Here is an 11,814-nt window from a genome sequence, read left to right on the forward strand (position 1 = left end):
CTACATGTACATTACACATATACAGCTCAGCTACATGTACATTACACACATACAGCTCAGCTACATGTACATTACACATATATACAGCTCAGCTACATGTACATTACACATATACAGCTCTGCTCCACACACATCACACACACACAGCTCTGCTGCACACACATCACTTCAGCTCATCCAGCACAGCAGAGTCCTGCATACACTGAGCGGCAGCACCTGATCATGTGACTCCTCCTCCAAGTGACTGATCACATGACTGTGACATCATGGCAGGTCCTGAAAGCTCACGGCTCCTGTACAGCTCTGCAGGCGGCTTCCTGACTTATCAGCTGCTGCTGGACTGTCCCGCCCGCTCCCTGCCCACAGTATGTACTAATGCTGGGTCACTGCTCACCTCTTGTACTTTTTCTTCCCATTCTTTATTATACATTGTATCCTCTACTTTCTATTCATCTCTCCAGGATCCTCTGCTGATATCTTCTATATAAGAGACCGACCCATCAACCATGGAGAGAGACAGAGACAAGATGGCCGAGAGGATAATAACCCTCACCCTACACATACTCTTCCTGCTTACTGGGGAGGTGAGGGATTCTGGGAGTGATGTCATCATGACATCATTCTTATCTATGGAATAACAGATGGATAGGACTGGGGAGGTGAGGGATTCTGGGAGTGATGTCATCATGACATCATTCTTATCTATGGAATAACAGATGGATAGGACTGGAGAGGTGAGGGATTCTGGGAGTGATGTCATCATGACATCATTCTTATCTATGGAATAACAGATGGATAGGACTGGAGAGGTGAGGGATTCTGGGAATGGATGGAGTGATAGTAATGTGTCTCTCCATACACAGGATTACACAGTAGTGAAGAAGTCCTCTAGGGGGCGCTGTGGGGCCCCTGGGGGTGAAGGATGGGGAAGAACCCTGAGCCCAATCCCGGGGCCCCTGATATATGAGGAAATGGAGGAAGAGAAGATCCTAGAAGTCACCAACAAGATGGTGGAGCTGCTGAGTGGAGAGGTGAGACTGTGGCTGCTGGGAATGCTGGGACATTATACAGTAACACCACTGGAGGGGTGGGGGGGATGACTGTGTGATCATTGTGTGTGTCAGGTTCCTATAAGGTGTCAGGACGTGGCGGTCTATTTCTCCATGGAGGAGTGGGAGTATGTAGAAGGACACAAGGATCAGTACAAGGATGTGATGCTGGAGGATCAGCAGCCCCTCCCATCAGCAGGTAATAGACAGGACTATATACACACCTCCTCTCTGTATTATCTGGATGGAAAGAATGAATTCAGTCTCTGTATGTGTTCCCTCCAGTCAGATCCAGTAAGAGAACAGCACCAGAGAGATGTCCCCGTCCTCTTCTCCCACAGGATCAGGATCAGGTAGATGGAGATGTTCCCTATGATCTGTACATCCCACCTGACTTCTCCTACTGTCTGATGACTTTTACAATATTTCTCTTACATCTTATGAATCAGGGGGAAGATCTAATTGAGATCAGTTGTACAGATTTGACTGTAAAAGAAGAAGAGACAGATGAGATCAGTGATGAGCAGTATAAGGAAATTAATACAGTGAAGAATCTGAGCCATAATATTGCTATGGACAAGATAATAAAAGAAGAAGAGACAGATGTGGGCAGTGATGAGCAGTATAAGGAGGACATCACTACAGGTAACCGCCCAGGTGAGTAGTGACCACTAAATGCAGAGAACAGTCACACATTCTCCTCAGTCACCGGCTGTAACTATTCTGTGTGGAATATTATAAGCTCTGTGTCCTGTTATGTAATATACTCACTTTTATATATTTATTTTGTATAATTATACAGTTACATCAGTGTTATACATCCGGCCGAGCTGTGCTCCATGTTCCCTTCGTGACGATATTTGGTCTTTCCTTTGTTTAAAAAGAGACCAAACACAAAGTCCCGGCGCTCACAGACATGGCTCGGTAATGACTGACAGTGATGTTCAGCAAGAACTAAAATTTTCGAGTGTTTGTTACTAGTCGAGAATTTTTCAATGCCGAGTATATGACCCCTCGTGACCTTTGACCATTACACTTAGTTTAGATCCAGGAAAGGCCTCCGACAAGACCTCATGGCCCTTTATTTCCACCACTATTCAGCGTAGACGGTTTGGCCCTATATTCTCCCAATATATTATAGCTTATACACAAACTGACCGCAACTCCAGATTAATCATTTACAGTCTTAAAGCGACCCTGTTCCCACAATCTGACCCCCCCCCCCCCCCCAAACCACTTGTACCTTCAGATAGCTGCTTTTAATCTAAGATCTGTCCTGGGGTCCGTTCGGCAGGTGATGCAGTTATTGTCCTAAAAAACTACTTAAACTTGCAGTCCTGTGCCAAGTTGGCGTGGCCTAGAGTGTGTGTGCCCAAGCCTTTCACCGCCTCTCCGTCCCTCCTCATCATTAAGAATGCCCTGGGCAGTATTTTTCCTATTTATCACCTGTTTGAACACTGCACGTGTTGGATCGTTAACGCACCTGTGCAGTGGTCATAAAGGTGATAAATAGGAAAAATAGAAAAAAAATGGGGAGGAGGGACGGACCGGCGGTGCAAGGCTAGGGCACACACACACTCTAGGCCATATCAATTTGACACAGGGCTGCAAGTTTAAGTTGTTTTTTAGGACAAAAACTGCATCACCTTGAGTAAAAGCAGCTATCTGACAGTACAAGCAGTTTTGGGGGGGGTCAGATTGTGGGTACAGAGCCGCTTTAAAGGACAACTCCTGCGCTGATTCACTTCCTGGCTTGTCTAAGGCGCCCCCCCCCTCCTCCAACACACGCAAACACTCCTCTCTCTCTCTTTAAGTTGTGATCTGCCCCCAGTAACGTCATGCCTGTTGGGGTCCAGAAGGTTATTGGTATCGAGGGCGTCAATAGTCCTATTTTTTTTTTATCTATACTCCTCTTCCCGTGACATTATCCTTGCATTGTCTATCCGCCCTCTCTAATACTGTGACCTCCCCGTTTCACAAACGTAATCTTTCTAAAACTGAACTTCTTGTATTCCCTCCCTCTAACCAACCCAATCCCGACATCTCCCTCTCAGTCCGTGGTACTAGCATCACTCCTGTATATCAAGCTCCATGTCTGGGGGTTATGCTGGACTCAGATCTGTCTCTCACTCCCTATATCCAAGCTCTTGCAGCTCCTGTCACCTACATCTCAGAAACATCTCCAGAATCCGTCCATTTCTCACCACTGACACAGATCAGACTCTGACTGTCCCCCTGATCCCTTCCCGTCTTGACTACTGTAACTCCCTACTAATCTCTCTTCCTTTCTCTAAGCTCTCCCCCCTCCAGTCTATCCTGAATGCAGCAGCCAGGCTCATCTTCCTCTCTAGCCGTTACACTGACGTCTCCCCTCTGTACCAGTCACTCTAACCCATAAAGCTCTCCACAACTCTGCCCCTCCATACATCTCCTACCTCATCTCCACCTGCCATCCTACCCGCGCTCTACGTTCTGCTAATGATCTAACACTAACATCTTCCATAATCAGAACCTCTCACTCCGGCCTCCAGGACTTCTCTCGTGCTGCACCACTTCTCTGGAATTTATTACCCAAAGACCTCAGACTCATTTCCAACACCCACAGTGTCAGACATGTCCTGAAGACTCATCTCTACAGGGTTATAACATTCCCTAATCTCGTCTTCCCTCTGCTATCCCCTCGCCTTCTACCCTATATCTCCTCTTGTTCCATGTATGTATTACCTGTGGGAATGTAGAAAGGCAAATCAGCTCACCATGTGTGCAATAGTCAGTGGTGCTGGTCCTCAATTACGTCTGGAGCAGGTGGAAGGAAACAGAGATTTGGGCCATTTTCCAGTGGCAATAGGTAAAAAGTGGAAGTCCACAGCTCCAAGTAAAATGTAAAGTCTTTATTAGAAATCCTCTTAAAATCCAAACATAACAATAAAAAACACGCCATGTTTTTTTATTGTTATGTTTGGATTTTAAGAGGATTTCTAATAAAGACTTTACATTTTACTTGGAGCTGTGGACTTCCACTTTTTATGTATTACCTGTACTCAGACATTGGCGGGTGACTGGCTCACCCAACACTTATAGACATTTTATGACTCTATGTATAATGGCTGGACCATCGGCAAATAAAGCACTTGTTGTGTCTAGTATCACCCCAGTCCTCCTAGTCTGTAAGTTCTCGCCAGCAGATATCTCACATCCTTTGTATCTTTATTTATATATTTTAATGATTTAATTCTATAATGTGTAAATGTAACCTCTGTATTGTGTGTGTGTGTGTGTGTGTGTGTGTGTAAAAAAAGCTGCAGAATCTGTTGGCGCTATACAGATGAATATTATTATTATTATTATATTTTTTTATTTTTTCAATTTGGGAAGAGTTTGTTATTTTTCCTACTAAGGACGTCATCTCCCCGGCCTCCAGCTTCTAGATTCTTCTCCCTGACACTTCCTGTGGATGGAAACAGATCTGATTATTCTTATTATGTTACATAAAAAAGTAACTTTCCATGTCTGCAATATGTTTAAGCTTCTATTACTGGGAAATCAGAGAAATGGTGTTTTCTCCTTTGCAGATGATTCTACCAGGAGCTCAGGGGGACATCAGATCTCCTCAGAGGATCATATCACGCAAGATACATATGAGGAGCCGTCCACTATCCCAGATACACCCTCAGCCCCTCGCAGCAAAGATCTCTCATCTCATCCTGTTATACAAGTCCCATCTTCTGCTCCATCACAGCAAGCTGACATTTACAGAGGAGACGATGAACATCAAAGAGCAAATACAGGAAAGCCTCAATTTTCATATGTACAACATAAAAAATATCTTACAGGCGGAAAGCCATTTTCATGTTCAGAATGTAGGAAATGTTTTACTCGGAAATCAGATCTTATTAAGCATCAGCGGATTCACACAGGGGAGAAACTATTTTCATGTGCAGAATGTGGCAAATGTTTTACTCGGAAATCAGTTCTTGTTACTCATCAAAGAATTCACACAGGGGAGAAGCCATTTTCATGTTCTGAATGTGGGAAATGTTGTAATCAGAAATCAGATCTTGTTAAGCATCAGAGATCTCACACAGGGGAGAAGCCATTTTCATGTTCAGAATGTGGCAAATGTTTTACTCGGAAATCGGTTCTTGTTAATCATCAAAGAACTCACACAGGGGAAAAGCCATTTTCATGTTCGGAATGTGAAAAATGTTTTACTGAGAAAGCACTTCTTGTTAGGCATCTGAGAACTCACACAGGGGAGAAACCATTTTCATGTTCGGAATGTGAGAAACGTTTTCTTCGGAAAACAGACCTTGTTACGCATCAGAGAACTCACACAGGAGAGAAACCATTTTCATGTTCTGAATGTTGGAAGTGTTTGGCTCATCAATGAATTCTTGTTGACCATCACAGAACTCATACAGGCGAGAAGCCATTTTCATGTTTGAAATGTGGAAAGCGTTTTGTTCAGAAATCAAGTTGTCTTTACCATAAATACATTTACACCAGGGAGAAGCCATTTTCATGTTGATAATGTGTGAAATGTTTCAATGGAAAAACTAAAGAGGAGAAGCCGTTTTCATGTTCACAATTAGGTAAATGAGTATAAAGAATTCTAAATGATTATAAAGGAAAATCCGCATTTTATAGTAAAATAGTTCAGTGTATAGTATTAGTTACTGTACTCACTGTACTTACTGACAGCAGCTCCCTGTGTACCCCATAGAGCTATAATCAGGCTCCCCTCCTCCAGCCTGTGCCGTCCTGCTCTGTGGTGATTCTGTCCATAAGATGGCCGTGCCCATGCCCCTCCCCCAGTGTCCTCCATAGACATATACAGGCTTTAATGGGCCAAAAATAACACATTTTGGACACTATAAGACACATAGAGGATGGAAGTAATAGAGAGGAGTAGCTGGAGAGAGGATAGAAGTGAGAACAGGAGAAAGAGGATAGAAGTGAGTGCAGGAGATGGTGCTCATACTACCTGCTGGACCTTTATTCCATTCATCATATCAGAACAGTGACTACAAACATAAGGGAACAATCCTAAAGCCTGGATAAAAAAGAAAAAAAAATACTATCAACATACACTGCTCAAAAAATATAGGGAACCCTTTAAATAACACCTCCTAGATCTGAATGAATAAAATCTTCTCAATGATAGATAGTACTGTGCTCTGCAGAGGATAGCATAGCTGGGTATAATAGAGAAGAAGAAAAGAAGATCCTCGTACTCATGTTTACTGAACTGCCTAATACCCTAAAGTCTCAAGGTACCTGTCCTTTGAGGGTAGTACGACGTCCCAGGTCCTTGCGCTGGGTTGATGATACTTGCTAATTTACTATGGTGCAAAAGGCATCAGGTACAAAGAGGACGCTTTTTAGCCAAACATGGTCTTCATCAGCTTAGAGTGTACCCTCTAAGCTGATGAAGACCATGCTTGGCCAAAACGCTTCCTCTTTGAACCTTATGCAGCATAATAAATTAGCAAGTATCTGCTGAGTGCTGGGTCTTTTCTACTCTTTATGTTCTGGATACCCATTGCCTTGAGTACCACCGCTACGGAAGTGCCGTCCTCTACACATTGTTCCTGTGCCGGGTTGAGCAGACTCCTTGAAGCTTTCCAGAATAGGCTTGCTGCTGCTTTGTTCCACTGGGGTCAGTGCCTAATTGGATCCAGGTTACTGCATTGTACTGTGTTGCTAGTATCCCTGGCATGGACAGAGTGTTCCTCAGAGTACGTCCTGAGATCTAGCACTGCATGCTAGAGGCTGCTTGCTCTGAGAAAAGGAAAAATAGTTTGAGTCCCTGACAATGGTCCTGGCCGGAGCCAGGCCCTGCCTTCGCTGCAGCAGGAACTGTGTATTGCGATCTTGCTCTCTCTGTGCAGACTGACTAGAAGGAACCACCCACCAGGAACTAGACTTCCTTTTCTAGTGGCATACTAAGCTTCCCTGTGATTGGTGGTGGCTGTGTATGTGAGAGAAAAGGGATAGGATAGGGTAGAAAAAGGAGGGAAAGTATTCTGCACCTACAATTGGACAAAAGAATAACATGTGACATAAAGTAATCAACCCAGTACTTTCCTCATGATTTTGGGGTCAGCGCAAAAGATGCGATCAATGACATAGGATGGAATTCTTGTTTGTTTCATTGTTGCTGTGTTTACACTAGAAGATTATCGCTTAAATTCGACCAATTTAACGATTTATTGCACAATAATCGGCCTGTGTAAAAGGCCCTTTAGCCTTCTCTTGTTTAAAGGGGTAATTGCCCAAACATAACTTTTCATATGTTGCTGCCCATGGTGAAACAAACAATTCCTTCCATACTTGTTATTATCTTTTCTGTCTCCTTCCCCCAGTCCTGAGATGCAGCTTTTTGCTAAAGTCACAAAAATCTGTGTGTGAGCTTTTCTTTCTGTCTCCCCCCTCCTCCCTGAGATGGCTGATGTAAACAAGTCCCTCCCTGCATTACAAAGAAACTACAAAGTTGCAGATAAAGGCTATATTCACACTAAGTAAAAAAAAAAAAAAAAGTCTGTTATTGCCCAATATTAACCCCTTGCCTCCGCATCCTCTTTTGGCCTTAATGACCAAGCTCATTTTTCATAATCTGACCTATCTCTCTGTATATCATTATAACTGTGCAATGCTTTAACGTATGCTCACGATTCTGAGACTGTTTTCTCGTGACACATTGTATTTTATGTTATTGTATTCAATTGGTCAATATAGTTAGTGTTTTGGGGGGGGGGGGGGGGAATTGCAAAATTTTATTTAAAAAAAAAATTGAAAAATTTACATTTGAAAATTTCTACTTTTAAAAAAGTTAGTCATGCCAAAAATATAAGTTACTATGTCACATTAGCAATATGTCTAGTATGTGCTGGCATGATTTGTTAAACATTATTTACTTTCTTAGGATGCTAAGCTTAGAAGTTTATCAGCAATTTTCAAGTTTTCGTGAAAATTTGCGAAATCATTTTTTTAGGGACTACTTCATTTGTGAAGTGAATTGGAGCAGCTTGTTAGGAACCCCCAAAAGTCACCCCAGATTAAAAACCACCCCTCAAAGATTTTATCGAGAGGTATAGTGAGCATTTTGACTAGTGTTTGAGGAAAGCATTTCTTATTAGGACATAATAAAAAAAATATATATCTTTTTTCCATTAGTATTTTCTTTTAGTTTAAAATTTCATATTTTCACAAAGAACAAAGGCAAAAATGCACTCCGAAATTTGTAACATAAGTACAAAAACACCCCATGTGTCGGCATAAACCGCTGTTTGGTCACATGTCAGGGCTCGGAAGCGAAGGAGCGTCCATTGATTTTGATGGAGCAGTTTCTGGGTGCCGCATGCGCTTTCAGAGTGGACCTCCCCCACATGTGACCCCATTTTGGAAACAACACCCCTCAAAGTAATCATCCAGGGGTATAGTAAGTATACGGACTCCACTGTTTGAGGAAAGTATTTAGCAGGGGACAATGAAAATTAAAAATTTTGGCTTGAAAATTGAAATTTTCACAAAAAAGGCTATCACAAAAAATAAGCTATCAAAAAACATAAAAACATGTTTTTTTCCCTTTTTTGCCTTTATTGGGGAAGGATCAAAGGATCACTTTTTATGTTTTTACACTTTATTACTTAATTTTTATTTATGTTTTTACACTTTATTTTAATTATTTTTTTTTTCACTTTTTTGTTCTTGTTCCAGGGGACTTAACACTGCAGTTGTTAGATTGCTAGTATAGCACATAGCAGTACATCAGTACTGCTATGTGCTATACCTGTCAGTTTTACACTGACAACGTGTCAGCCTGCAGCTCCCTCTTTCAGGAGGTTTCCATACTGGAGGTGTTGGGGGTCAAGTACACAGCTCAGGCATGCATCAGGACCCTGCGGTCCCCAGTATAACACATAGCAGTACATCAATATTGTTATGTGCTATGTTCAGTATAATTCGGTTATTCAGCCATGCTGCAAACCACTCTCACCACGGTGTGTGTATTGGAGCTTATTGGACCTTGATTAGTCAGGGAAGAACTCTCGCGGGACTTCCTAGTCTTTTTATTTGGTGGTGGGTGATGTCGCTACATGCTTGAGAAAGAGGGTGTGAACCTCGAAACGTCGCAGACAAGTGGACGTTGTCCAGCTCCAGTCTATCCGTGATGTGCAGCTGGTGTCTCCCTATGTGGAATTTAACTCATCAGCCCGTTGCGGGTGAAGCTTATATCTGCCTCTCTCACGCTGAACATAATCCGAACACCGTGGTGATGTATATGCAATTTGCAAGATAGATTTGTGTTAATACACTTCTTATTACGATAAAGTAACAGCAAGTACTTATGGTGTTGTGTCATTATTGACGAGTTATGTGCTATACCTGCACTGACAGGTATAGCACATAGCGGGGGTTCCGATGTGTTCCTGCTCAATCATGGCCCCCAGTGTCCTTATGCCAAACATTGCCCCTATGTGTGGCCCCCTGATGTGTGTGCAACCCGATTGCACACACATCAGGGGGCCACACATGGGGGCAATGTTTGACAAAAGGACACTGGGGGCCATGATTTAGTAGATACCCAGCTCAGGAACACATCAGGACCCCGCGGCGATCGCACTGCGAGGGTCCCAATGTGTGACAGGGGGAGCTCCCTCCTCCTGTCAACCTTACAGATTCTGTGGTCAGTACTGCCACAGACCAGCCGGGCTTGGGTTTGCCTTGGGTCCTGCAGGTGGCTCGCGATTTCGCTCGGTGCATGTTTACATTCATGACGTCCTGGGACATCATAATGTTTTAAGTACTGGCTTTTCATGATGTCCCAGGACGTCATTTTGGGGCAAGGGGTTAAAGGGGTATTCCCCCCAAGAGCAAAAAAAAATAAAATGCTCCCAAACCTAGCTGGTCTTACTCACCAAGTCCCCCTGAGTATTTTGAGCCGTCTCCCGTCTTTCTAGCTGCTTCCGTTCCGTAGTTACAAGTTTTTTAAAAAGCCGATCTATATCCAACATGGCGTCGGCCAGAAAACTACATCTCCCATCATGCAATGCTAATGTCTGATTGGTACATGATGTAGCAGAGCTGATATCCACCAGATTGGGGGAATGCTGGGGGAGCGCGGGCCGGGCGAGTTCCGGGGGGGGGGGTGCAGCCGCCGGTATGCGCGGGTGACACGGGGGTGAGCGGTGGATGACACCAGCACGCTCCCTGAGTCCCGCGGCACCTCTGTCACACGCGACCCTCGCGGGGGGGGGGGGGGACGACTGGGCTCGGGTGCCGCATGTATACCCGCCGCGAGTGAGCCGCTGATGACAGGGGTGCCGTGAGTGACCTGTGCACTGTGTCTGTGCACAACCATAATGGGGGGGGGGGGAGTGCGCCGGTGCCGCTAATGATGCCGGTGGGTGGGCGGGGGGCCGGAGGGCGGTTGCATGCAAGCGCCGCAGCTGGGGGGGGGGGGGGTGCCGCCAGTAAGCACCGTCACGAGTGAGGCGGCACAGTCAGGGGGTGAGCTCTGGGGCTGGGGCCACACGGTGTGGGTGACAGGGGTGGCTGCTGTTAGAAAGGGAGACAGTGACAGCTGCACTGATCACTGTCTCCCTCTCTTACAGAAGCCGTCCCCTGTCAGTGCCCTCCCTCTCTTCAGTGTGCTGGGTTAGAAGCGCTAACCCGGCCCATTGAAGAGAAGGAGGACACGTGATGCCGTCTTGGAGGGTCGGGGCAGGAGCAGGGAGCGTGTTGGAGTGGACTGAGAGCTGATGATTCTATGCAATCCGTGGGGGTGGGGGCACCTAGATAACAGCAAAACTGTGCAGAATCCGTTATAACTTTATATTGGAAAGATGGAAAGCTACAGGTGGGCAACGTATTAATGCAAAAATAATTTTGGGGGGAATACCCCTTTAATTGACCTCAATGGAATGACAGCCGCCCAATCCACAGAGTGTATTAAATAATGAATGTTATTTGCACGGACATCAACCGAATAATCATGACAATTATTCACAGACGTCTTTTGCAAACAACAGACAGTATTTTTCAGTTTTTCACACATTTTTTTATTTTTTCCACCATCTTTACCATTAAATTCAATGGACTTTTCAGTTAAAGAAACACACTGTCCTAGAATAATGCACCAATAGCCGTCATTGCACTGACAGGCGGCCAAACTGCAAAATAACTGAGATTTTAAAAAATAATAAATAGATAGGAAAACATGTAGTGGGACATAGCCAACGCCTGCCAGGGACTTGAGCTGTCTCAGAAGAGAGGGGGGGAGGAGGGGGAGACGAAGACAAAAGCTCACACACAGATTTTTGTGTCTTCAGCAGAAAGTGGGGGAAGGAAACTGAATAGATAATAAGTATGGAAGGAATTGTTAGTCTCACCATGGGCAGCAACATATAAAAGTTATGTATTAGCGGAATACCCCTTAAAGTATAAATTACTATAGATATTTAATTTTTTTTGCGTGTGTGTAAGTCATGTGATTCTTTATCTAGTGATACCAGAATTTCTGTTTAGGAATTGGGGGAAAACACTCCAAAAAACACCAATATATCTATAGAAATTATATTTTCATCCCCTCTATATTAATCTATGGGGAGCAATGAGAAACACCACAGCAGAAAACCTTCTGTTGGAGTTGCTTATCATTCTTCCCCCATTGACTCACAGATAAACTACAATCTTCATCTTGTGTGTACAGCCTAAGCTTAAAGGGGTTATCCAACATTAGAGAAACATGGACACTTTCTTC

The 11,814-nt window shown here is 44.1% G+C and overlaps 1 protein-coding gene across 1 annotated transcript; it reads left to right on the forward strand.

The window, feature by feature from the left end:
- Positions 1-266: 266 nt before the first annotated feature.
- LOC138786618 (oocyte zinc finger protein XlCOF6.1-like) lies at positions 267-6,419 on the forward strand. The gene is made up of 4 exons (XM_069963599.1): positions 267-365; positions 1,499-1,654; positions 1,934-1,973; positions 4,622-6,419. The coding sequence occupies exons 1-4, from the start codon at positions 267-269 to the stop codon at positions 5,437-5,439; spliced, it is 1,113 nt and encodes a 370-aa protein (XP_069819700.1). The 3' UTR covers positions 5,440-6,419.
- Positions 6,420-11,814: the final 5,395 nt, after the last annotated feature.

The sequence above is a fragment of the Dendropsophus ebraccatus genome, chromosome 3 (genome assembly GCF_027789765.1).
Source record: "Dendropsophus ebraccatus isolate aDenEbr1 chromosome 3, aDenEbr1.pat, whole genome shotgun sequence".
In the NCBI taxonomy this organism is placed as follows: domain Eukaryota; kingdom Metazoa; phylum Chordata; class Amphibia; order Anura; family Hylidae; genus Dendropsophus; species Dendropsophus ebraccatus.

Coding starts and splice junctions, on each gene's coding strand:
- LOC138786618 (XM_069963599.1), top strand. CDS start 267: ATGGCAGGTCCTGAAAGCTCACGGCTCCTGTACAGCTCTGCAGGCGGC. Junction 366..1,498: donor CCGCCCGCTCCCTGCCCACA/GTATGTACTAAT, acceptor CTTATGAATCAG/GGGGAAGATCTAATTGAGAT. Junction 1,974..4,621: donor GCGCTCACAGACATGGCTCG/GTAATGACTGAC, acceptor TCTCCTTTGCAG/ATGATTCTACCAGGAGCTCA.